At 43.0% G+C, this 27,853-nt stretch overlaps 1 protein-coding gene across 17 annotated transcripts in view; it reads left to right on the top strand.

Annotated features, from left to right (window-relative positions):
- Positions 1-27,853, top strand: part of DGKI (diacylglycerol kinase iota) — a 427,669-nt gene that overhangs the window by 235,512 nt on the left and 164,304 nt on the right. For all 17 annotated transcript variants that reach the window (XR_008307859.1, XR_008307858.1, XM_053252318.1 and 14 more), the window contains 8 exons: positions 3,224-3,337; positions 4,522-4,659; positions 10,126-10,204; positions 15,321-15,376; positions 17,426-17,488; positions 18,338-18,411; positions 18,866-18,977; positions 22,753-22,952. Coding sequence is in view for 15 of the 17 variants with exons in the window: in XM_053252318.1 (XP_053108293.1) it covers positions 3,224-3,337; positions 4,522-4,659; positions 10,126-10,204; positions 15,321-15,376; positions 17,426-17,488; positions 18,338-18,411; positions 18,866-18,977; positions 22,753-22,952 (836 nt within the window). In the remaining 2 variants the exon portion in view is untranslated. The remainder of the gene's footprint in view (positions 1-3,223; positions 3,338-4,521; positions 4,660-10,125; positions 10,205-15,320; positions 15,377-17,425; positions 17,489-18,337; positions 18,412-18,865; positions 18,978-22,752; positions 22,953-27,853) is intronic.

Here is a 27,853-nt window from a genome sequence, read left to right on the forward strand (position 1 = left end):
ATCCCTAGGCTGGTTGCTCTCCCCCTGCTAAATAAAGAGAATTGCCACTTTAAAAAGGTGCCTCTTTTGTTCAGTTAGCAGCATTGAAGGTGTTCTCACATGCAGGCACATCACTTATTTGTATTGGACATTTGATGACTGGAAGCTGAACATGTGAATGGACTCCATTGTGTTGTAACTGAACTCCGAGTTCCTCTAGTCTTCACAACTGAACAAAACATATTTTTTCTGAGATGAAGGACAGTACATCTACTAACCACTACGAGGAGTTTCTTCTTCCCAGACACCTCTGTTGGTCGAAGTCCCTCCGTTAGAGACCTCCTACCACTGATCGCCTTTTGGTTGCCACAGTTTGGTTAAATATACTTTCCTACATGCTGAAGGGTCTTGTGTTTGGGTGATGTGAGCTGATATGAAAGGTCTGCCTGTGCAGGCCCACTCACACATCTAAACCATCGTATTACATTAACCAAGTATGTCTGAAGTAGGCATATGTGTGAGGGACTCAAGTCTAGAGAAATGGAGATATACAGTATGTGTGAATCAAGCCTTCAAATGCTGCTCTTTTAGTTCTTCCCTTTCCTTTTCATAGATGTTTGTGCAGGAGAGATTGGGATTGGGGCCTTTCATATAACCATTGTGGGTACGGGCTTGTTATTTTTTGTCATCTTCTCCCTTACATTTCACAATTTTGGCTAGTGGAGGCAGAACTCCCTCATTAATATGAGTGACACATGATTGTTATCTTTGCTGAGGTTATGTTTGAAACAAATTAATGTCTCGTCGTTCCAAAAGCCATTAAATCTAGAAATGAGAAAATCTTGCTCAAATGGATTTAGTGAATATTCAATGAGATTAGATATTACTTTGCATTACTGAAAGGAAACAAAATGGACGATTTTCTAGTGTCCCTGTTGAACGTTCACTTTTATTTTGGGAATAAACGAAGCATTGGCAGCTGCAGCCCTCTCCATCCTATTATTCATATTTATTTATTTGCTTATTTATTTATTTATTTATTTAATCAATTTCTATACCACCCTTCCAAAAATGGCTCAGGGAGGTTTACACAGAGAAAAAATAAATAAATAAGATGGATTCCTGTCCCCAAAGGGTTCACAATCTAAAAAGAAACGTAAGATAGACACCTGCAACAGTCACTGGAGGTACTGTGCTGGGGGTGGAGAGGGCCATCCTAGGCTCTTTCGATCAGCCTTTGATTCACAACAAATCAACTCGTGTCCTGTCCTAAGCACTAAAGATTATGCTGAGTATTTAGGATACATTTCTGATATTCTTGATGCAGATTTTTAAAGCACAAAGATCCATTAGTATGGCTATCTGCTGGATTTAACAGATACTTTAGCAGGATAGATCTCAGGCCTCCTGACTACGAGCTAGTTTGAATATGTGCGAGTGGTACAGTCCTTTCATGGGACTGCACCACCCCAGAATGCATGTGGTGGATTCCTTGCTGGAAAGTATTCACCCCCCACCCACAACAATATCAGGTATCCCTGCATATAGACAGTTAGTGCATCAGGAAAAGTCTAGGCTAGGAGCCTTTTGCCTGATATGTTAATTTTCTGCATACCAGGAGATTTTTTTGACATGAGGTGCTTTTGAACACGAAGCATTACCCCATGCTAATTCCAGGGTGGCAGAGTCATACAAGTAGCCTCCTTTGGACACTGTTGATGCCTTTGATTACTCTTGCTAGTCCACGTGGCAGATCCAACAGTTAGCAAGGACTCCATTGCAGATGTAGTCCGAACAATGGTTTGCCCCAAGATTGTTGTGTATTCTATTTTGTGCAGTTTGGTACTTTACCCATAGTGCTTCCTGCCAGGGGTGCAGATTCCCCCTAGTTTTGGGGGCAGGCCCGTAACCAGCCTAAAAATTTAGGTAAAGTAAAGTGTGCCGTCAAGTCGATTTCGACTCCTGGCGCCCACAGAGCCCTGTGGTTGTCTTTGGTAGAATACAGGAGGGGTTTACCATTGTCTCCTCTCGCACAGTATGAGATGATGCCTTTCAGCATCTTCCTCTATTGCTGCTGCATAATATAGTACCAGCAGGGATTCAGACTGGCAACCTTCTGCTTTTTAGTCAAGGATTTTCCTGTTGCACCACTTAAGTTTAGGGGGCACCAAAAAAATATAGAGGCCAGTTTATCTGGCCCTCATTGGTCCTACATGCAAGCAACAATCAGTTATTTAAAAATTATTTGTTTGTTTAAAAAAATAATGCGGGGAGGAGAAAAAGCTGGGAGGGGTCTGCCCCCTCCAGCTGCAGGTCTGATTTGAAGAGTTCCTCACCCCATTTTACTGAAATTCTCCTGCCAAATAACTCATATCCTCCCGCCCAAATGTATTCATCCTTCTTCCCTGCAAAAAATTAAGTGGGGAATTATTTCTCAAGCATTGCTTCTCTCTGCACCTCTGCATCCTGCACATTTTGTTTACAACTAAGCTGCACAACTAGCAGTGCAAGAGGATGCTATTCATTTTCCTTATCAGAATATGACATCATAATCTAGTGCTTGTTTAAACTGTGTCCAGATAAGCACTAAGTCGCTATGTAATGTTCTGATAAGCAAAATGAAAGAGATTATGACAGAATATTTTGTCTGTGGTTTAGGTGCACTTCGTGCCTAAGTTTTTTGCTAAGAAAAGAAAAACATCTAAATTAAAATGAATTGCATACACTTGTTTCATTTGTGAAATTAATTTGACCACTATATTTTGCGTGTTGGTTTTTTTTACAGAATGCAGTATATTTTAGCTAGATTTGGGGGGAGATAAAGAAAGTTTAGGCAGAGGGCAAACACCAAAATTATAAAGTAAGACAAGGAGCTGTATGAGGCCCAAGCCTGTCCCTGATCACCAGAGATCCTATCCAAGGTAATCTTTGATTTCTGAGCCTACACTCTCAGTGAATCACCAAACCTTACATAAGTCACTCACTAGCTGAAATAAATTGCATAGCCTAGAACAGTGGTTCCCAAACTGGGGGCCTCCAGATGTTGCTGAACTACAACTCCCATCAGCTCCAGCTACAATGTATTGTGGCTGGGAAAGACGGGAGTTTTAATTTAGCAACATCTGGAGGCCCCCAGGTTGGGAACCACTGGCCTAGAATACAGGCACGATACCCACTTCTGGCTATGTAGACACTGAAGTTCCTTTCTTTCTTTCGTTTTTTATCTCGAATCTTTGCTGTTTAGGTGGGCTGGATCCTTTCTATCCTGGATGAGTTACAGCTGACCCCCCAGCCTCCTGTCGCTGTGCTTCCACTTGGCACTGGGAATGACCTCGCTCGTACCCTCAACTGGGGTGGGGTAAGCAGAGGATATACAATTCCTTGTAATTGACTTGTTGAAGGTGGGGTCTGCTTGAAGAAACAAAATGGAGAGGGGTCTAAAGTGTTTTTATTTTAGGTAACTTCTCTTCTGTCCTACCCAGTAGGCTTTTTCTAGGCATGTAAGCTGCAGCTAAAATATTAAAATGTGCTCTCTAAAGTCACAGAACTTCAGCAGCTTCTTAAAAACCCCGAAGGAGGGAGAATGGTGGAGGACTTCTGAGAGGGCATTCCAAAGCTGAGGGGCCACAATCAAAAAGACTCTGTCTCTAGTTCCTGCCAAGCGGATCTCCGTTAGCAGGGACTAGAGACAGGGTCTTTTTGTTTGTGGCCCCTCAGCTTTGGAATGCCTTCCTGGAAGAGCTGCGCCATGCTCCCTCCTAGAGGATTTTTAAGACATTGTTATAGACCCATGTCTTTAGAGAGGCATTTTAATATTTTAGCTGCAGCTTATATCTTGTGGGTTTTAACTTTTTAACTTGTACGTTTAAATTTGGTTTTAACTAAGCCTTGTTTGATTTTAACTGAGACTGGTTTTTAGTTAATTTCTATTCATTTTATTAATTTTTAAATGGTTTTTTAAATAGTGTATCTGCTTTATTGATTTTGTGAGCCATCCCAAGCAGAAGTATATCAGAGGGGCAGTGTATGAATATTTTAAATAGGTAACACAAACACAGTGCTAGTTTATTTTCTGAAGTGCTTGGTTTTTGTTTTATACTGAGTGAGGCATGACTCTGCCTCCTTGCTGAGAAATTTGCTTTTTGCCTCCTTGGAAATTCTTCAGATGTGCTCCCTAAGGAGAAACTTCACAACTCTCTTTGAATTTCCATTTAGGTGAAATTTTACCGATAACTCAGTTGGGTTCCGAGTCAATTCCAACTTGATATAGGAATGTACTTCCGGTGTGTTCCCTTCTTTCATATGATGGATTACCCTGTTGTGCTGAGTCCTACATCATGGTTTGCAATCTGCTCCTGTTTAGGCATGGTATTATCTGAGTTTCCTGCAAACCTTCTCTGTTCCTTTTGAAAAGTATTGTGAAAAATGAAGGTCACAAACAGTCTTTGACATTCCCTCAGTCTACTCAGATATCTCCATTGCATCATTTTCTAAAACAGACCATCATTATTGACCCCTGACTGTAAGCCTCTCCTATTTTAGGGATACACAGATGAACCTGTTGCAAAAATTCTCTGCCATGTAGAAGATGGGACCATTGTCCAACTGGACCGCTGGAATCTCCAGGTGGAGAGGAACCCTGATTTGCCCAAAGATGAACTAGAGGATGGAGCACGGAAGGTTGGTGTTAGGAATGCAAATGCGTAAAAATGATTCAGTTTTTCTGAGTATTCTTCTGAGTACCCCAAAAGTTCAAGAGCTTTTACAAATACTTGGAAAAAGTGCTAGCAGAAACTCGATGTTTGCCGTAAGAGCTTCAAGGTCTTTAAACTCTGCCTCATCAAATCAGTGGAGGTTTTGTGCCTTTAGTAATTTCAAAAGGCAGAGTTAAAGATCCTCCCGTTATAAAAACACTTGAGTCAAGGAAGAAATCAGGCCACCATGAATACTCTCTTACCCCATATTTAAGCACCCCTGTATTGGATGTTATTTCCATATTTAATGTGAGTTAGAGCTGATCTCCTAGAAGCAGTTGTGATGACATTTAAGGTGGAAAAAATGAAGCAGGAAATTTTAGGGGGCCGGGCAGTGAATGCAAAAGCTGGAGTCAGCCTGTGAGCATGAAATAAAACCCACACATTAATGGTATAAGATTGTCTGAAAAAGGGAAATATCTGAAGGAATTTTAATGATGGCAGCAGATCTTGTGCTAGCTTGATGTTGGAAACTGAATAACACTCTGGAACAGAAACAGAAATGGTAGTTATTTAAACTTTGGTATGAAACAGAAATGGAGAAATTTATTTAACAATAAATAAATACATAAATACATAAATAAGTATAATAAATCAAGTTGACAAAATCATACACATTAACGGAAAAAGAGTTACAATTATGTTATTAATAACAACAACAACAACAACAACAATCTACTGAAAGCAGTGATCTATTGGAATAATATTTTTCCCCAAGACAAGTCTTAGAAACACTCATTTTTCAATTCTATGCATTGAAATATTTATTCGATTATATTTTATTTTACTTTATCATGTTTTAATACTGGCGGTGTACACAATGCACACCCTAGACAACTCAGCTGGACGTGAACTTGTGGATGCAATGTGGACAGAAAAGAATTATTTAACACTAAATAAATAAATTGCTTCTCTGTCACATGTATTGCCAGAGCATAGATCTTTAGATGCGCTCTATATTGTAACCTGTCAGATTCAAGTCGAGTCTTTCTCCATTTGCGCTCTAGTCATCTACCTTGCTGCTTCAGCTCCCACTACACAGACAATTATTAATACATATTAATACATTGTTTATACACAGATAATACAGTACATAGATAGTAATTAAGGTGGAAGTATGTTAAAAAAAAGTGTATGAATGGTCAAGTTTGTATTGTTACATGTTGTTCCAATTCATGAAATGTCTAGCATATGGTGCCCTTGTGTGTGGGGTAGCCCAAGATGTTTGCTGCCTGAGACAAGAACTATTTGATGCCCACCACACATTTGCAGGTGGGTGCTCAGCATACTTAGGCCATGCTGCTGAGGCAGTGACATGCAAGCTCTCTCAGACTATACCATCAAGCCAGACAGTGGCAGCAGGGGTATTCCTAGCTCAAGTTAGTGGGGAGAAGATGTGCTCCCCATCAGGGTGCGAAAGAGCAGTGACAGTAGATGGCAAGGTGGCATCCATGGTGGTGGTGGCCTGCACTTCCTGCCCCCTCTGTCCTTCCCTGTAGCCATGCCTGGGGCAACCACCTCACACTGTCTCAAGGAAGGGCCGCTCCTGCTTGTGTGTAGATACCATTTGTTTTAGTGCAGAAGAACTCCCCAGTAAATGTAAGAACATAAGAAACATTTTCCTAGATTAGACTAAAGGCCCATAAGGTCTAGCATCTTACCACTATGCATATATTTACTACAAATATTTATATTCCAGTTTTTCAGCCAAAGTCCTCAAAGTGATTTACACAGAAAAAATAAATACAGTAGTTCCCTGTCCCAAAAGGGCCCACAATCTAAGGAGAAACATAAAGTAGACACCAGCAATGGCCTCTGGAAGGATGCTTTGCCCAGTTTTCCCACATGCCTCCAGGAGGGCCACAGGCAGAGCATGAAGGCAGTAATGTGTACCCCCAACAGCTGGTATCAGATGTATTCTGCCTCTGAACATGGAATGGTTTAACTACAATGGCCAAGAGTCACTGACAAGACCAAACTATGAGTTACTTTAAAACATGTAGATTGCTCTTTTACACGTGCTTCCTTCTTTTAAAGTGGTAGCTGTGGGGATCCAGTGAAGCATGTGGAGAGGGCTTTTAAAAATATTTTGCTCCTGCATTGTGGTTTTGACAAAACTCTCCCCTGCGCCCCGCTGCTGCGATTTGCCTCAGGAGGTAAATTCCTCCGTTGTGCTACTGGCATCTTCCTTCCCAGAGCAAATAACTGCTTTGGGGGCTTTGGCACTTTAGCACAGGGGGAAAGGGCCAATGTCCCTCCACCAGCTGCACCATAACTCCAATCCAGATTTGTGTCCCCCATGGCCAGTGGTGGCCCTTTTATGGGGCAAAGTGAGGCAGTTGCCTCAGTTGGCAAATTATTGGGGCACCAGCAGGGTGATAAGATTGCTGCTGCTGCTATCAGAGTAGCTTCTTGGGACTGATCTGATCCTTGCAATCATTCCAAGGAGCACTTTCCCTCACACTCCTGGCAAAGCTTTCAAGAAGCATGGGGAGGGAAGAAGAGGTTGCTGGCAAGCTTTGCACCTTGCTGCTCCCCATACACTTTCAAAGTTTGCAAGGGCTGGTTTTGGAAGACAGCATTTTGTACCTTGTCTCAGGTACGGTGGTACCTTGGGTGACCCCAGCCTGTGGCTACTATTAGAAAAGAGGGGAGGGAGCATGTAAAGCATATAACTAACCATACATTTAAAGTAACATGTAGCTTGGCCTAGAGACCATGTGTTAATCTAAGAGTGGACCAGGTCCCACTCTGCAGTAACCTCTCTTTATTCATGGCAGTTTCTGATGCCCACGTCATCACAATAAACAGAGTTTCCATTAGTGTGGTATTTGACTTTCCTCTCCCCTTTAGAACAGCTTCTTGATATTAAAGACACCCTTTGTGGTGAGTTGGCAGATAAGGGAAGTCTTCCCCGTGCAAGGTACCATATTGATGTGTGTTCTGTTTTCTCTGGAAATTAATTTTTAGTGTGAGAAGAGAAAATCAGACCTTTGCAAATGAGTTCTCTCTGACCACACATCCCACATCCCTCTTGAATTGTAATTTTCTTTTCCGTTCCTAATTTCCAGCTTCCTCTGCTACTTGTACAGGAGAAAGTATAGGTCAGTTGTGCATTATCACAGATGATCTGTGTTCTTGCTGGTTTTAGAACATTGCTTTGACTACTAAGGCATTGAGCTGGAAGAATATTGCTTGACCTTTTAGAGGCCATACTCACATCTATGTGCCAACAATTAAGAAAATGCTCTGGCGTGTTAAGTGGAGCATATTTAGGAGACATCACTAAAGAGAATAAATGATCTTGTGGTTGTAGAATGACTTGCTATGATCATAAAACACTTTAAATGGAGTTCCTTCTCATTTCCCCATTCATTTGTCTTAAGCAAGCTGTTCCCACTGTTTTGTCAACAGTTCTGCCTATAAAGCTTCCAAGTGCCAGCTTCTCTGAAGGTTGAATTTCAAGAGCAGCCACTTCAGCGTGCATGGTCTTTTCCTCATTTATATCTATTGTATTAATTAGTTGCACATATGTATTACATTGAATTGAGGACAGACCATTACATTGAATTGGGGACCGGGGAAGAGCGTCTGCTCTGCATGCAGAAGGGTCCCAGTTTCAATCCCTGGCATCTCCAGGGAGGAATGGGAAAGGCTCCTGCCTGAAATGCTGGAGGGCTGGGTCCTATCAACATAAACAATACTGAGCTAGATGGACCAATGATCTGGTTTGGCATAAGGTAGCCTCATAAGATCAGAAGAATGTAAGAACAGCCCTGCTGGTTCAGGCCCAAAGCCTATCTAGTCCAGCATCCTGTTTCCCACAGTGGCCACCAGCCATCTCTGAGAACGTCTCAGAATGTCCACAGGCAAGAGGTGAGGGCATGCCCTCTTTCCTGCCGTTGCTTCCTATGTAGTGCTAGCTGCAGGATTTGGGAGGCCCTCCGGTAAGACATCCTGCGTAGGACACTTAAAACCTGAACGGTCTCATTGTGTGCGCAGCTTTCTCATTGTACCACTTGAGGAAGGGCAGGAAAGCAAGCAGTGACCAGTGGTCCATCTTCCCTGTATTTCAGCTGCCATCTCACAGTGAGGCAGAGAGGGCAAGCTAGTAGGAGGTAGGTAGGGCTGGGAGAGACTCCTGCTTGAAACCTTGGAGAGCTGCTGCCACTTAGTGTGGGCAATACTGTGCTGGGTGGACCAACAGTCTGACTTTGTATAAGGCAGCTTCCTGTGCTCCTGTGAGGTGACAGGGAGGAACAGCTGCTGTTCCCTACTCACTTGCTCTCCCACTGAACTTGTTTCTCTCTGGGCCTTGCTCTCATTGTGACCCAGAGAAGGTGAGCAGGTGAGCAAATGGGTGGCCGGTGCTGGTCCTCCGCATCACCACCACTTGTTTGCCCTCTTCCTCCTGGCAGCAATGGATTTAGAGGGTGGGTGAGCAAGTGAGCAGCAACAGCATGGTGGAGAAGCCGCAGCAAATAGTAACAACAACAAGATTAACAAAAGGACCCGGGTAGTGTTGGCTCCCTGCTGCGATATGGATTCTGGTAAGTGCCTGGCCATTCTAACCACCAACGTTGGCCCTGTATGGAATTTCTGTTGAGTTCACAACTGTCTTTTCAAGCAGAATCACACCATCCCAGCAGTAGGTTTAGTAATCAAATATGACGTGTCTGCTTCCAAATACACTTTGCATAGGTCATCAGGAGAGGCTTTGCTTAAGGATCTTTCATTTACTCAGGTTAGGACTCTGAGAGCATGGGTCTCTGCTTCCACAGTTGTGGCATCCACCTTTTGCAATGCCATATGCGTGATTAGCATGGTATTGCTGACCACACAAATGGTGCCTGCGGATGTGCAGATGCTATGTGTGTGCTGATGGCGCATCAGGCTTTGGGGGATGTGCGCCACCCCAGCAGGAAGCTGGAAGGGGTGGTGGAGAGCAGGTGCTCCTTTTTTTAAAAAAAAGTTCCAAATTCAGTTTTCTAAGAAGCGCTCAAACTGTGCTTCAAACCATGGTGTGGGCACATACCTAGGGGATGGGGTCATAGCTCAATGGTAGAGCATCTGTTTTGCGTGCAGAAGGTGCCAGGTTCACTCCCTGGCATATCCAGGGAGGGCTGAGAAAGACTCCTGCCTGAAATCATGAAGAGCCACTGCCAGTCAGTGTAGACAATAATAAGCTAGATGGACCCATGGTCTGACTAGATATATGACTTTGTATAAGGGAGCTTCTTGTGTCTCTTTCCAGTTAATATGAATGTAAGGAACAACTGTGCCTAGGTAGTTGTTGCTTGATCTCTCTTAACATTGATCACTACATATTGTTTTATTCTACCATTTCACACACTATCTTTTCCTCCCCCCCTCCCCGGTCTTGTCATTGCAGCTTCCCCTCAGCGTTTTCAATAATTACTTCAGTCTTGGATTTGATGCCCACGTCACATTGGAATTCCATGAATCTCGAGGTGAGAGGACAAAAATACTCATTATTTCTTCTCAGCACACCACCAAAAGCACTGCTTTACATGTCCTGCAGAGTCAAGCAGGCGGTGCCAGGCCTGCCCCTGCCGCCGTGGGGCTCTAAAACATGCAGCATTGTAGTGTCTGCTGCCTCTTGCATGATCACAGGTCACATGCAGCTTCCATTGGGAATAATGGAATACTAGCTGACCCGCACAGAGCATCTGTGCGCTATATGGGGCCGGCTGTTCCCTCTCCCTCCTGCCCCACTCTCCCTCCCCCTGCCGCACTCTCTTGCCCCCTCCCCTCCCTCTTGCCCCACTCTCTTGCCCTCCTCCCCTCCCTCCTGCCCCACTCTCTTTCTCCCCTTCCCTCTCCCACCCCTCTCTCTCATCTCACCCTCCTTACCCCCTCCTGCCCCTCTCCCTCCCTCCTGCCACACTCTCTCTTTCCCACTCACCCCCTTTTCAGTCTCTCCGCTGCTTCCCCATCACTTTCTTGTTTTACCGGCCGGCCAGCAGGCCGGCCGGCCCACTGCTGCCTCCCGCCCCCGTCTGCCAGTCCGGGCTTTGCCACCTCCTCTTTACCCGGGACAGCCTGGCCTGCTGTTCCGCTGCTGCCTTCCACCCCCGGCGGCCAGACCGGGCTTTGCCACCATTGCTGCTGCCTCCCCCTTACCTGGGACAGCCCGGCCAGGCCAGGCCAGGACGACCCGCTGCCGCCTCCTGTTTTGTGGCCTGCCGCCGCCACCATCCTCCACCATTTATTTATTTTTTGCCCTGAACTCTCTTGCCCCAATGCCAGGAACTCTCGAGAGAGAGAGTTCTGCCACCAAATCCTGGGCATGCATGCTGGCTAAGAGAATTAAATATATAGATGCTCACACTGCCCACATTTTGCTGCAGGGTGCTTTCCAGAAAAGTTGGAAACTCTACTTCTTTGTTGTTGAAAGAAGTCTCATTTCCTGTCTAGAAAATGGAGCAAATTCTAGGATATCTTGGGCAGATTATATTGAACATAAGAAGAGCCTTGCTGGATCAGACCCAAGGCCTATCTAGTCCAGCATTCTGTTTCCCACAGTGGCCCACCAGATGCCTCTGGGAAGCCCACAACCAGGAGATGAAAACGTGCCCCTTCTCCTGCTGTTGCTCCCCTGCAGCTGGTATGCAGAGGGATCCTGAATACCTGCGTGGCAGCCTATAATAATCAAGACTAGTAGCCATGGATAGACTTGCTCTACATGAATTTGTCTAAGCCCTTTTTAAAGCCGTCTAAGCTGGTGGTCATGTTCCCCCACATCCCATGGCAGAGAATTCCATAGATTAATTATGCATGGTATGAAAAAGGTTAGAACACAGGACATGACATGCCTTGTTAAGAAGAAAGTAAGGGAAGTATTTGTATATGCAGAGCATGCCTGAATCCCACAGAGGCAAGGTCAGCATTCCCAGATAACCCCTCCAAAAGTATCTAATGCTATTTGTCTTTGTTCATGTAAATAGAGTCCTGTCTGTTTTGAAATATGGCCCTGCTTCTCATACAATTCCAAACAAGACTGGTGAAGCAAGTGCTAACAAGCAATCATTACAATGCATGAGTCTTTTCTAGGAAAGCGCGTTGATGCTCCCCGTTGTTGTTCAGTTTGCCTTATTTGGCATCTGGCTGATTTACCAACATGAGCTTTGAACAGCAACCTTACTTGTCCTCATTTCCACACTATCACAAAGCCATGAAAAAAGATGTCTTTCTTTTTTTTGAAGGGGAAAAAAAAGAGCACCCTAATGCCAGGCTAAATAAAGATCTGAGTGCCTGATGGAAAGACCTAATGCATATTTTATCATGTTTAAGATGGCTGCAAGCAGTAAGAATAATAATGAAGGGCCATGGAAGGGCAAAGGAATGGAGTGATGACAGCAGTGCGCTCACTTCTTTATGAACATGTGGTGGAATGCATGTCAAATGTGCCTCTGATTATACACTATGGATGAGGTCCTGGACTGCTTTCACATTTAGTGAGAACATTGCTTAATAATGGAGTCATCATGCTCTGCGAAGGATGAATGGACGTTATTGCCAAGATGTCAGTGTTTGGGTTTTTTTTTTTTAATTAAGGGGATAGAGATAATGCTCTGGCAAAAGCAGACTTCATGTCTGTAGGTGAGTAACTGGGCAGGGAAGAGCTTAATCAGCATCTGCCTTTTTTATGTTTGTGCAGAGTTCCTCCCACCCCACCGCTCAAAAATATGAAAGACACAAGGGTAGTTCACATGATGGAGAATAAGGCAGAATAATCCCCTCACCCTAATTGTGCATTTGCCGATCACACGTCAGTTCAAAACACGGTTGGAGGCACTGTACATGATCATGTGCTAAGCAGCAGCTGGGTCAGAGAGTTTTCCCTTTTACTTCGTTAGCGACTAGGAGGCTTTACACACAAGGCTTCTGCCCCGAATCTCCTTCAGAAGAGAGTGTGTGCATTCACACACCAGCCAAACTTACCCCAAAGTCCCTTTGAGATTTTTGGACCCACTCCACACACAAACCGGGCTTTGTGATGCAAATTCTAGCTTATCTCAACATATGTCCGGGTTTTTAAAATGCTGGTTTTAAGCTACTTTTTCTGAAAATGCTGGAGCATGCTGGAGCATGAGAAAGGCACTGACGTAGAATCATTAGCATGATAAGAAGGATACTCTCTTTACAAATGCAGATCTATCTCTTCAGGGAGGTCTCTCTCTCCACCCCCCAGCCCCCCACCTGTTCATTGGCTAGAAGGAAAACACTGATGCCTGTGGACTTGTTTCAAAAGAAAACCGAGAGCAGAGGGGAGGGGCTGCTTCCCCCAATGCCGTAAATGTACTTCGAAGTGGCTTCGCTCAACGTTTACCTCGAAGCCAGAAGCCAAGTGCAAATAACTCCTAGGGCATTTTTTTTAACAGGGCTTTTAGGTCATATCTCCTCTGGAAGATTTACCTTGAAGTCCCTGCGAGCTTCAGGGAGCACTTCATACACTATTTGGATTTTTCATTGCACGTTAAAGTGTAGCCAGGGTAAAAAAATCCACTTTTTGCATCAGGGTTGGTTTTTTGTTTTTTGTTTTTGGTTTTTTTTGCATCTTCAAATGCACAGTGAAGCATCACAGTAATCTTGTGGTAAAGCCTGTTGTGTGAAAAATGCCCTGGGTACAGTTGATCAGTTGCTGATTTGACCCAGCTGCTGCTTAGCACATAATCAAGGATGGCACCTCTGATCTTGTTTTTAACTGACAGGTGATTGGCAAATGGGAGTGTTCACGGTTCCCAAACCAGGTTAAGAGACTTCTCCTACCCTAATTATGATTGTGTGAACAGCCTTATATTTTGGCACTTAATGAGGGGAAAGAGTTTTTTTGTGTCATAACTGCCGATAGCACTGGGATTTTTTCAATCCTGGAATTATTTTTGGAGAACCAATGGATTCTTGGGGGCCTGCACATAGGTGTGTACCCATAGAATCTGGCATTGTGAGAATTTCTGCTTTTATTTTGCAAAAAGCACACTTTTTGTTGTTGTTCCAGCTATACAAACTCTTCAGGGTGCATGGACATTTTGTATGTCAATATCAGAAGCAAAGGGGACAGATTCCAGTGGAGTGGCCTTATTACTACTGTGTTGTAAAAAAGACAAAAAGAAAAGTGGCACCTTTGAGATGTGTTCATTTATTGAACCATGAGATTTTATGAAAATGTGTATATATTGTTACAGAAAGGATGCCTCATCCCACTTTCCTAAGCAATTCTAGTCTATTTTCTTGTGATGAGAAAGAGCTCTGGCAACCTATAGCAGCCTGCACAACTGTTTATCCTGCATCAGGTCCCCAAAAAGCAATCACATGGATCCCCTGCAATCCTCTTCATGGCTGCTTCCAGCTTAGCTTTCTCCAACCATTGGCTCTTTATCTGACACTGGGCATTTCTAGATGAAGGGATATTCCATTCAAAAAGTTTGCATTTATCTCCTCTCTGTTCAGATTACATAGCTGCCTTGTGTGCTAAATATTAGTGATTTTAAACAGGTTGTTTAGATTGATTACTTCCTCCATGCGCTATTATGCAGCACCACCTGGGGGGCATTTGCAGGAAATTCGTGATGAACTTTCATCATGGATTTCCCACAGATGACCTGCAGGTGGCACCGCATCATAGTGCATGGAGAAAGTCATCAGTCCAAGTTACGCATTTACAATCGCTAATGCATAGTATAAAAGGGAGCTGCATAATCTGGACAGAGAAGAGGTAAACGCAAACAGCTTTCATTTTCAAATGCAATAACCCCTCATCTGGAAATGCCCTCTCTCTGCTCAAGTTCATATTGCAGCAAACAGTTTCCCTGTCCCTCTTCCTAGCTGTAGGGTTTGACATTCCAAAGACTAGAGGGATTTCTATAAGGTTTGCTCTGCCACAGGTTATGGACAACTATAATGATAGGCCTATTCATAAATCAAGCCTGCCCAAGTCTTAACAATGGCCTGGTTCAGCTGTTGCATAGAACCAGGATTAAATCATATTTCTGCATGATATCTGAGCTGGTAGGTATGAGCCATCTTTCCAATGCACTTATGCATCTACAGAAGTAGGCTTTTGCTTGCAAGAGTTCATGCTTCTATAATTTATTTTGTCAACACAAGATGTAACTTTTCATGCTTTATTTAATCTACAAGGTGTAACTAGTATCTGTTCCTTAGAAGCAAAAGGGTAGATGAAGAGGTCCATTAATCATGGAATCCGGTCTTACATTAATTAACCCCAATTAATGCTTATTGGTTCCATTCCAGGTCAGTTCACATAACCACTCAGCACATGGCAGCTAGCTAACTTCAGGAAAAAGTTAGCTATGTAAAGTAAACTTTTCTCCTTTGGTGAGAGGAGAGGCACATTTGGTGGCACATTTTAGGCCTATTCAGAAAACAAAGATTTTGACTTCATGTCACTCCTCTTGACTCAGCAGCCAGCAGGGGCTAGAAATTCAGCTGTTTTCCTGTCAGAATCAAAAGCAGGACTTGAACTCTCAGGGGCAATGTATTGTTTAATTGACAGTAAATACTTATATATATATTATGCTTCCCCACCCTTCTTTATTGCAGAAGCAAATCCCGAGAAATTCAATAGCCGCTTTCGAAATAAAATGTTTTATGCTGGGGTGAGTTGAAATGTGCTTTCCTGAATTGAATTTTTAAGTTTTTTTAAAATGAAAATTGCTCATTTGCTTTATTCTTTTAAATGCCTCAGGATCATCACACCATTTGTTTGCCCATCCCAATGGAAACATATAGCTTCTTACTAAGCTAAGCACTCCATTTGGTGTAAAACTCATGGCAGCTTAGCACATTCATTTAACAAGCTGCTTGATTTGAGTAGCCATGTCAGTAGACAGCACATGAGTCCCTGAGTCGCTGCACAGCCATGGGCTGTAGCTACCAAATTACAAAACAAAAAATCATCTTTATTGGGACTCACAGCATAATGTCCTATCCACCCTGCTAAAAGGAGTGTCTTATTGGCATATGAATATATGCCTATTGTCAAGGCTGATTGCCAGTTCAAAAGTATATGAACTTTGGCTTCGTGTATGTGCAAAAAATGTTGGGGAAAGCAGAGCGAGGGACAGTCAGTTAAGGAGGGGCAAGGGTGGCAATGGAGGGAAAGCTTGAGGAGCAACTCCTCACTTAAATATTTTGGAGAGAGAAGAGAGTCACTTTTTGCGGGGGTGAGGGGAAACCTCAATATACTTAGAGGGGAGGATGAAGAGAAAATGGTGAGAAAAGGCTGCTGAAGCGAGACCTGACAGAAAAGACAAAGGAAAAAGCAGGGGGTGGGAAGCAAATAGACAAGACAAAGAAAAGGAAAAGAGAACACACAGTAACAGGCAGACTGAAAGAACTGAGACAGAATGTTCTGTCCATTTATTTCACTTCAACTAGCAACACTTAACAGACACCATGCCACATAGCCAGTGGGCTGTTTGTGGCTCAGAGAGTGACATAATGCCAATTCCTATGATGTAATGGAATGCCGGGCAAGTTGAGGGAGGGGCTGAGAATGTTGAGAAAGAGCAAAGGGAGGAAAAGTCAGTTGGTGACAGTTGAATGGGGAGAAGAGGCTGAAGAGAAAGCTGGGAGGGGAGAGACATCAGGAAGAAGAAGCACAGTGAGCACAAAGCAACCAGACTATGACAGAAACTGCTCTTCAGTTGCTGCCCAGTAACCAATAGTCATTGGGACTTGGGTGTGTTTCATTTTTGTGTGTATTCATTATTATATGTGTTGACTGTATTAACGGTTTTTAATTTATAAGATAAATAACTGTTATTCATATTCATTAGACTCCAAAACGATTGCCAGTCTGCTTCTCCTCTTCCACAGTTGTGCACTGCACTCTTTTCACAACTTCAGATTCAGAGGACTTTTGGAAATAGAAATGTTTTAGTTATTTAAAATTAGCAGCATAGGCTGATCCCAGATTTTTCTGTAAGTGACAGTAGGAAAGAAAGGGACATAATCCACAGAAAATTCAGAGCAGTTAACCAATGTAAACTTGAGGAGGACTTCAGTGCCTAGCTGTACAGTGAAGGCTGATTGCTTTCTGTAAGAGAAGTTCATTAAATGTACCCTTGTTTTTAATCAAGATCCTAGAAACAGTGGTGTATATCCTGACTAACAAAGCATTCTTGTAAGAAATAAAGTTGCACAAACACACAGAGATTGTGTAGTTGCACTAATAACAATTGCTCAAGTGGCTTTTGCTTGTGTCTATCATGTTTCTTTTTTCAATTGTGAGCCCTTTGGGGACAGGGAGCCATTTATGTTTTACTTATGTAAACTGCTTTGGGAACTTTTGTTGAAAAGCGGTATATAAATATTTGTCAAATTCGTCTGCATAATGCACTTGTGGGAGGTGTATTGTACAAGCAGTGCCTTGCACAACAATGGTAGCGGAACTGTTGCCTGGTGGCCGGATCTAGCACAAGGACCCCCTGATCCAGCTTGTGCCGGGGCAGTTATGGAAAAGTAACACTAGTCTGGAATGGAAGCTCCTGATGTAGTGGAACTGGCATGTGCATATTGCACAGGTGCAACCTCTTTCCTCAAGTGCTTTGTCAGTCAGGATGTCAGCCCTTGTGAACAGAAGATAGAATATTCTGATGAAATGATTATATCTCATTTTTCTTCCCTTTCCCTGTGTAATCTAGGCAGCCTTTTCAGATTTCCTTCAGCGAAGCTCCAGAGATTTATCCAAACATGTGAAAGTTGTGGTAAGTATAGGAAATGTGTTATGCCATGTGAGAGAGAGAGGTGGGGAAACAGGACCAGAACATTGCTCCCATTATTTGTAAATAATCTTGTTTTGAGACTAAGGAAAATGATTTTCACTCACACCTCTCTCAAGGATAAGATGTAGGTTAGGTATTCTACAGTTGCCAGTTTTAGCAAAATAGGACCTCTGCCCCTTTAACTATTGCTTTAAAAGGTTACTATCAGAAAACAATTTCCCCTATTTTTTCTACATGCTTTTCTTTTAACTATAAGTTGTCTTAAGCTGGCTTAGCCCAAACTTCCTTTCATGTTTTTTCCTATTTACTTGGTTTGCAACCCACCTTTCAGTTTGTACCAGACCTTGTACTAACTTCTAGATTTAGCAGCAGTATGCAAGCAAGTCATGCCTTGGTACACTTCTGAGTGCCTGCTCTTGCCAGAGGTCATGTTTGTGTTAGAGGTTAACATCACTGTGTAGATGCTGAGGACCCAGAGTTCTCCAGAACAGCCTGCTGCTGATTATGGGGACCACTTCTGTGCTGATAGCCTTTATGTGGTGGTAGAGCGACACTCTCAGTGCCCACCTAGGTGGCAGTGGTCCCTAAAAAGCAGTTTGTTAAGGGCCCCCTGTGATTTGGCATTGGTCCTGGACTCAGGGGAATACAAAGAAAGTACACATCGGACCATTCCTTTTTCTTTTAACTGAGCCCCTTGTGTGACATGGTCTTTATTTCTCTTTTCTTCCCTCTTTTTCATTTCTCATTATGCCCCAAACAATTCATGTTCAAGCTAAACCTATTACTTATTTGTTTTATTATGATTCTCATGTATTTTTTCTTTCTTTTCAGTGTGATGGCACAGACCTGACCTCAAAGATTCAGGAGCTGAAATTCCAATGTATAGTGTTTTTAAACATACCCAGGTAAGGACTTATTTGCTCTACTTTAGGAGTTCTCAAACCGAATAATAGTTGGACTTCTTAAGTGAACCCAGTAAATGCTTATGAACCACCATGTCCCACCAGTAAAAAGAAGTCCGGCCAAGAAGCAGTCAGAGGTGCACCTAGGTAATTTTGGAGCCTAGGTGTAAAGGCCTTTGGAGCTACAATGAATAAATTTGCATAAACATCCTTAAGTATGATCTACAATCTAGTCTCACTTATTTTCTCATGATGATAGGTTTGCAGTCTAGGCCAAGCCCCAGTAATGTGTACCCATTTTCCCTACTCATGTCTGGGCCCTCCTCAACTCAATCTGAAAGGCATCTGTAAAGGATGAAATAACACAATGCTTAATGGGTTTAAAAAAACAACAACATTATAAGGCCAGATGTTCAGTGCTTATTCATGTTCCCCTGCCCTCAACTTCTTCCTACAGGTATTGTGCTGGCACAATGCCCTGGGGGAACCCAGGAGACCACAGAGAGTTTGAACCTCAGCGACATGATGATGGCTACATTGAGGTCATTGGATTCACCATGGCGTCCTTGGTGAGTGTCTTTATAGATTACCTCCTACAACCAAACCTTCTCTTAGACCGAGTCAGATCTAACTTTCTCAGCATAAATAAAATGGCAGCTGCTAGTGATAGTGTGATATGAACCTTGCTTAGCTACTAGATTCGCAAGGCACCATACTGAGGAGGCAGTAGAGGATGGTTGGCCATCCCCCTCTTCTACACCTCAAAAAGCTTGCAGACAGACTCTCCCCCCACCCTAATCTTTGGGGCCACTGATACTGTTCTTCCCACTCTTGTACGCCATCTCTTCCCAGGTCCTGCTCATTCTTTCTCCTTTTTCTCTCTGAATATTTTTTTGGAAAGGAGAAGGAAAGTCCAGTCAGCAGTGGTATCTCAAGGGCATCTATCCTCCCCATAGTTGTCTCTCCCACTCAGAAACATTTAACACTTTTAATTGCCTTTTAATCTCTCCAGTAGGTAAAATATTGAATCTTGAAACTGCTAATTCACAAACTGTTTTCATTTGTTAAAATATCCTTAGTTATGGCAAGATTGTATCATCTTCATTTTTGAATCCCACATGATCACTGAGTGAATCAGTCTTTTGAACACACTTCTGAATTGCCTGTTTTTATGAATGAGGAAAGTGAAGCTTGGAGAATACAAAATACATACTTGTTTAATGTCCTGCAAGAAATTCTGTATCAAAAGCATCTCTGATAATGCCTTGAAAACAAGGAGGAAAGTTCCTTAGCTTTCATAGGCTATGGTTTAGTACAGTTTACCACATAGTTGAGGTCCTCTGATAGACAAAGATTTTCCTTAATATTTCATCCAAATTTACCTATTGGTAGTACAAATTATTGTTATTGCCAGACTTCATAGATAACTGGTTCGGAATATGAATTTGCTTAGCGTGTAATGCTCATACTCAAATGTATTGAATGTCACTTCCCTGATAAGTTGTTTTACAGCTTTGGGAAGTGTTTAATTAGCTCTGTCTGAGATCAGTGTTCAGGCCTTGGACCAAAGAGAGATGAGATTTGAGGCAATATGATGATGTAGTGCAATCAACATTATGAGTCAATTTGGAACTCTCAAATACATTTTTTAAAAGTTCTCCAGTGATCTTATAACTACTGGTCCAATTCTGAATTGAACTGAGGGAATGCACCCATCACAAGTACAAGTGGCCACACCCAGAAATAAATAACAAGATGTGATGTGGATTAAGCGTGGATAACACCTTTATTAACGAAATGTAAACAGAAGTACAGATACAGGCCTTGGACTGAGGCATCTACTTGCCACCCCCTTCTTGGCTGAGCAACCTCAGGCTCCAAGTCCCAGAGCAGTCACATGATTGCTCCCACCTCTTCATGGCCATGCATTGGGTGTCATGACCTTGACCCTGAGCAGTGGCCTGGAGTCTGAGGAAGGGAGAGCAGTCAGATTGGAGGAACCAGCCCCACACTCAGTCTCAGCCTCAAGCCCTGGCACCAGCCTGGAGTCTGAGCCTGCCAGCTGGGAAACCCCAGAGGTGGAAACCCTGGAACCAGCATCCACTGAGCCCCAAGCCTCTAATGACTGGCCTCTTCCACACGATGTAGCTCATGGTCCCTCAAATAAGCACAACAACACTGGCAACGGGCCAGGAAGTACTTGCTGGAGCGGGAGAAGAATAGCTAGGCTCCAGGCCAGAGGACTGCCCCTTTCAATCTCTGCTCTCCAGGCAGGGAGGTGAAGCCTGGTATGGTTAGTCTGAGCCTGGAGGTATTTAGACCTCATTCTGCCTCTGGCCCTTGTTGGAGCAAGTTGCTCACTGGAAGGTCTTTAAGGTGCTGCAGCCCTATCTGTCCTGCCTTGCAGCTTTTTGGTTTCAGGACAGGACAAGACACTTAGATGTGTGGAGGGAGGTTTAACTTTCATCACTCCCCCTTCTGAGCCCCTGGGCTCTGAGTGGGTGAGGCAGGCAGTGCCCTAAAAGGGACACCATTCCCAGATACCCTTGAGTTCTAAAGCCCTGAGCAGCTGTTCCATGGAAATCCCACTTTTGCTTTAATAGATGCTTACCAATGGCTACTCTACCCAGGCTTACCCAGAGTTGTGACTAAGGGGCTGTGAAGGAATGAGGCCTAGACCTCTTGGGTTTCTGTAAATAAGCCCCTGAATTGTATCATGTATCAATATTCCCAAACCTCTTCTTGTAAATAAGCCCTGATAAATGAATTGCGTTACATTATATTCATAAAAACGCTGCAATACTGTAAATAGGATTTTTGTGTTTGCAAATCCCTGTGCATGGAGAAGGATGACAGGGTCAGAAGTTCATTCTTAGTTTTCTGTGATTTAACTTTTGGTTTAGCATGACAGTTGATTTTTGGAGGGAAAGGAGATTTCAATAAATGAAGGGAATTTTTGTTTGTTCTAACTGGATGGCTTAAAAAACTGGCCAGAGAAACTATATATTGGGAGTGTTTTGAGAGGGAAGTCAAGAGAGTCCTGAGAGATGGAGGCCTGGAAGATGGAGACATAAGTAGTCTGCTGGAGAGAGGACTAAGAAGTCCAAGAGAGAGTCTTGGAAGCCAGAGAAGTCAAGTCTGCTGGAGAGAGTCAGAACTGAAGGCTGAAGAAGACAGAGAGTCCTGGAAGTCAGTCTTCTGGAGAGAGAAACCCAACTGAAATAACAAAGAATACGAATACGACAAATATAACAAATATAATATCTTTTTCTACACTAAGAAGAAAAAGAAGAGTCTGGCTGGATTGAGTCCCAGACCTATGCTGTAATCAGAACCACCCAGCAAGCCAGAAGCTGACATGAAAGCACAGTAGGGCCCAGTATAGAGTCAGGTAGTAGATGCATTTTTCCCGTTTTTATTTTCCCTGACCTGCTCTGTTAATAGCTGTTTTGAATTTGTGTTTCTTTTTTTTTCTGCAAAAGTAATGTTTTAATTGAACCAGTTTTTAAAAAATTAAAATTTATTGATTTTTTAAAAAAAATTAGAAGCTTGTTGGTTGTCTCTGCCCAACGCCTATAAGCCTTTCCACAATACTGAGGTTTGCTTTCTTAAAAGGTTAGGAGGAAATAGAGAGGGGCTATGCTAGTTAAAGGCACCACTCCCTAAAGTTACTCACTCTCTTCCAAAATCAGTGTAGTGGCTGGAAAGAAACTGACTACCCAGCCAATCTCCTTGGAAAGAGGGGGAAAATATATCCTTCTTTCCCTCAGATGAATTGCTTAGAAAAAAGTGCTAGCAGATATGGGACAGACTTAAATAGTCAGAGTCCTCGACTGCTGATTGGTATATGGACTGAAGCTTCGTCCAACTGCAGTGAAGGCCAACACCACAGCTTGCCTCCATTTTGAGGCTAGATGCAAATCTGCCCACACCTGACACCATGCAGGGAACCATGGGTAGAGAGCAGCTACTCTTAATTGATAGGAGCAAACAATGGATCTACTCTCTTCCAAACACTGCAACCTGAACTCTTAATCTTCTCCAGTGTATACTTTCGAATGTTTCTGGGACTCATGTAAATAAATAGGTGCCAACATATGTTGCTCCGCGGCTCAGAGAAAACAGCATGCATATTTGAGTATAATATACTGTACTCGTAAATATAAGCTTCTTAACATGTTTGCTTTTTAAATATCCATAGGTGTCAAGACACGAAGTTAATCATTGCCTTTCATGGATCAATCTGATATTGTACATTACAGAGTGCAAATTTAGTCATGTCCAAATCACTGCATATTATATTTTCCCCTCTCTTTTTGGGTGCTGTGCTTGTGTCTTGCTAAGGCTGCTCTTCAAGTGGGAGGCCATGGAGAAAGGTTGCACCAGTGCCGAGAGGTGATGTTGCTGACGTACAAGTCCATCCCCATGCAAGTCGATGGGGAGCCTTGCCGCCTGGCTCCTTCCCTTATCCGGATTTCCCTGAGAAATCAGGCCAATATGGTGCAGAAGAGCAAGAGGAGGACATCCATGCCTTTGCTCAATGAGTGAGTTAGTTGTATATACTTTATGGGGCTGAAGTATACTGTGAGCTTAGATCAGTGAAGTTAGTGATGGATAAAAGATAGTGATGCTGAGCAGTTTTCTCACTCCATACCTCTCTAGCCAATATGCTGGGCTCCCATGCTCAGCATGTAAAGCCAGTTGTACAATCACACAAACAGGGTCCCTTCCATTATTCCACCAGCCCCCACACCATAAAGCATGAGCAGTTATTCTTTTCCTACCACTGTACAGGCTACCAGTAGTTCACGGCAGCTAAAGGACAAGGCCACTAATGTTTAGGCTAGGCTAAAGGACAAGGCCATCTAACAAAGCTCTGATGGCGGGGGGTGGAATTAACCCCAGCATATTTAATATAAAGGTGTTATCAGAGACTTGCATGACTGCAGAGTCCTAGCTCTGTAGCGTAGTTAGTTTCAAGTTAACTAAAGCTTGAGGGCAGGTGGAATTTGGGATATTTATGTAATGTATGAGTATGTGCATAAATACATACATGTGTGCACACACACAGGCGTGCACGCACACACACACACCTCTCTCTCTCTCTCTCAAATGGACCAACATAGCTCTTGTTAGAAAGCTGGTGTGTATATCACTCATGTTTTTTTTCTAGTGACCCATTTGAACTGAACTTGATTTACTGCTCCTATAACCAATGAACAGTATCTTCCGCAATTTACTGCAATTCAGTAATGTATGCAATCCAAATACCAGAAGCATAATTTCCTTAATAAAGCCAGTATTAGCGTTTCTGCCACCAAATACTGAACCTATCACATATGGTTTGGCCTTTGGCCTCCATATACTAGGGAGTCCATTCATCATGTGCTCCTACAAAAGAAACCTTAAGTGGGACATAGGGCATTCACCTCTACTTTTAATGAAGGAATATTTTGAATACAGCGGAGCACTGGGAATATTGACTAGAGAGCTATGAATATTCATTTTCTTAATATGGAGGTTTACTGCTTCTGCAATAATAAGAAAAATGGGGTTATAGTTTGAAAACTGTGTATTTGGATTAGAGTCAATGTTGGCCATTGACTTGTGAACTAAATTAGCATAAATCCAAGTGGTTTATGGATGGAGCTGAGGTATGGCATAGGATATGAGATGAAGGTGGATGACAGCAGTGACCCTAACCTAATGAGTTTGAAAATTATGTTCTATAGTCTAATATTTGCTTAAAATATTTTCCTTCTGCAAACATTCCTCCAAGTTAATCTTCCTGAATCTTTGCAGGAAGCTAATGTGAAAGGCATTTGAACATTGCTAAAGCAAATTAGTTTAAACTTGAAAAGTTTGGATTAATATTTGCAGAACGTTTTTAAAATGGGCAGTGTCCACATTTAATATATGTTGAATGAATCTGCAAACTTTCTACTGGTTCTACCCCCGCCCCCCCATGTTGGTTGACCCTTCCAAATGACATAACAGCTCTCTTACATGCTGGTGTGTTCCAGAACTCTGCAGTATTCTACATGGGTAGGAACTGCCCCATTCTGTTTAATGTTAGGAGCATTCTGTGGGATTGCATGTGTGGGGCATTACCTGCTTGAAGAGAATAGGGTAACACCTGATCCAGGGAGCTTTGTATGCTTTCAGAGTGTCTGGATTATCCTTACATATAAAGACATTTTGACTCAGTGATTCAGTAATTGATGGGGTATCAAAAATGGTTAAGTATATAGAAAATGGTTAAGGTTCCATGAGGGTGAGAGATGAAATTTAGAGCATGTGCAGTCTGACACCCTGATTACTAGTGAAGTTTGGATATTGAACATTTTTTACTCTCCTCTTCAAAACTCAGAGCATGAAGTCTATCACGAGTGGCCAGTGCTTCATCTCAGCAAGCTAAGGCACAGATAGGCTTGGAGGTTAGGCTTTGAGATTTGGTTCTCCTTTTGATAGAAAGCAAAAACAAAACTTCACAAGCTGCCATAGGGCATGTTAATGGAGAAGATATTTCTAAAACCTGCAATGCGTTTCAGACACAGAGCCCATCACTCAGGGCTGCCTCTTGGGGGATAGGCAAAGGGGTGGACACCCAAGGTCCCTGAGCTTACAATATAATAGCTAGCAGAGGTGTACTTGGGTAATTTTGAAGCCTGGACCTACACACACCCATGACAGACACAGTATTTTTTTAACACATTGGGTATATTTATGCAAATATGGAGTAGCAGAAACATTTCAGGACACAACTTAAGATATTACCATCCAACAATTTTTCTCCCCCCACTTTCCCCTGTCTCTAAAGCACACGGCAGAGTTAATAATCACTCTCAGCCGCCTGGTGCAGTCAGGCCAGCAGTGACCACACCACCTGGGGCAGTCTAAAGAGAATTTGGAGGTCCCCAGGGGTTGTGGAGACCCTGGACTTCGACCCTAAAATCCAGGGGTAAGAGTGCCACTGATAGCTAGAGATAGCCCTGCCTTCATAAGAACAGCCCTGCTGGATCAGGTTTAAGGCCCATCTAGTCCAGCATCCTGTTTCACACAGTGGCACCCCAGATGCCGCTGGAAGCCTACAGGCAGGAGTTGAGGGCATGCCCTCTCTCCTGCTGTTACTCCCCTGCAACTGGTACTCAGAGGCATCCTGCCTTTGAGGCTGGAGGTGGCCTACAGCCCTCCGACTAGTAGCCATTGATAGACCTCTCCTCCATGAAGTTATCCAAACCCCTCTTAAAGCCACCTAGGTTGTTGGCTTTCACCACATCTAGTGGCAGAGAATTCCACAAGTTGATTATGCATTGTGTGAAAAAGTACTTCCATTTCTTGGTCCTAAATTTCCTGGCAATCAGTTTCATGGGATGATGCCTAGTTCTTGTGTTATGTGAGAGTGAGAAGAATTTCTCTCTATCTACTTTCTCCACACCATGCATGATTTTATAGACCTCTATCATTTCTCCCTGCAGTCATCATTTTTCTAAACTAAATAGCCCCAGTTGTTGTAGCCTTGCCTCATAAGAAAGGTGCTCTAGGCCCCTGATCATTTGGTTGCCCTCTTCTGCACCTTTTCCAGTTCTACAATGTCCTTTTTTTGATGTGGTGACAGAATTGTACGCAGTACTCCAGGTGTGGCCGCACCATAGTTTTGTATAAGGGCATTATAATATTAGCAGTTATATTTTCAATCCCCCTTCCTAATGATCCCTAGCATGGAATTGACCTTTTTCATAGCTCTGCACATTGAGTTGACACTTTCAATGAGCTGCCCACATGACCTCAAGATCCCTCTCCTGGTCAGTCACCGACAGCTCAGATCCCATCAACGTATACTTGAAGTTGGGGTTTTTCGTCCCAATGTGCATCACTTTAAATTTGCCAATACTGAACTGCATTTGCCATTTTGTCGCCCACTCACCCAGTTTGGAGAGAAACTTTTGGAACTCCTCACAATCTGTTTTAGATTTCACTACTGTAAAGAGTTTGGTATCACCTGCAAATTTGTTCACCTTGCTGCTTACCCCTACTTCTAGATCATTTATGAATAAATTAAAAAGCACTGGTCCCAGTACAGATCCTTGGGTGACCCCACTTCTTACTTCCCTCCATTGTGAAAACTCTCCATTTATACCTATCCTCTGTTTCCTGTCTTTCAACCAGTTAGCAGTCCACACATGTACATGTCCCCTTATCCCATGACTGCTAGGTTTTCTCAGGAGTCTTTGTTGAGGAACTTTGTCAAAAGCTTTTTGGAAGTCCAGGTATAATATGTATACTATGTCAACTGGATCACCTTTATCCACACACTTGTTTACACTCTCAAAGAACTCCAAAAAGTTCATGCAAGATTTTCCTTTGCAGAAGCTCTCTCCCAGCAGGGCCTATTGTTCTATGTGCTTTACAATTTTATCCTTGAGGATGCTTTCCAACAATTTGCCTGGAATTGGACGTTAAGCTAACTGGCCTGTAATTTCCCGGATCACCCTTGGATCCCTTTTTGAAAACTGATGTTACATTTGCTACTTTCCAGTCCTCTGGTACAGAGCCTGATTGCAGGCATGAGTTGTATATTTTTGCAAGGAGGTCAGCAATTTCACATTTGAGTTCTTTGAGGACTCTTGGATGGATGCCATTCGGCCCTGGCGATTTGCTAGATTTCAGTTTTTCCAGACACTTTAGAACATCATCTCTTGTCACTTCTATCTGACTCAGTTCTTTAGCCTCCATCTCCGAAAAGCCTGTTTCAGGAACAGGTATATGCTCAGTATCCTGTGCCGTGAAGACAGACGCAAAGATCTGCCTTCATTAGGGGATGCACATTAAGAAAATATATATAGTTGGGAGTCCACATTCAAAGATAGGCATAAAACCTTTTGCATAGCTAATTGTATCATACAATAAGATCTTAGTTAAGCAAAATTAGTGGTGGATTTGAGACTATGGTGCTGAAGTTTCCTGCATTTTGTGAGTTTTTCCAGGTTTTTTGGTGCTGCCTTCTCATTGTTTTGCCTCTTCTATTGATTGGGTCAGCTCTGAAATCTTGAAAAAGTGAAATTCAAAATTAATTTCAGGGTTTTCCCCAAGGAGAAACATCTGAGAATTATTAAGGAAAAGTAGATGAATTATTAAGGAAAGGCAGATGAGTTTCTGTAATCCAAGTGAAACTTCTCAGTAGGTTTCAGGCTATCCTTTCCTTTTACACACTTCAAATGGCCTCCAGTTTAGAAACTGGATCTTTCAGTGGCTGGAATGTAAGGGCAGCTCCATAGGTTACCCAGCCAATCCAGTTCCTGCAAGTATACTGCTGTATTGAGAATGGATAACATAAATGCATTTTAAACATATCTGGAAAGGAACCCTGGTATACGCATGTCATGACTCCTACCAGAGCCAAAGGAGGAGAGGGGATTTCACTGGGGTTGAATCCTTATCTGTA

The sequence above is a fragment of the Hemicordylus capensis genome, chromosome 5 (genome assembly GCF_027244095.1).
Source record: "Hemicordylus capensis ecotype Gifberg chromosome 5, rHemCap1.1.pri, whole genome shotgun sequence".
In the NCBI taxonomy this organism is placed as follows: domain Eukaryota; kingdom Metazoa; phylum Chordata; class Lepidosauria; order Squamata; family Cordylidae; genus Hemicordylus; species Hemicordylus capensis.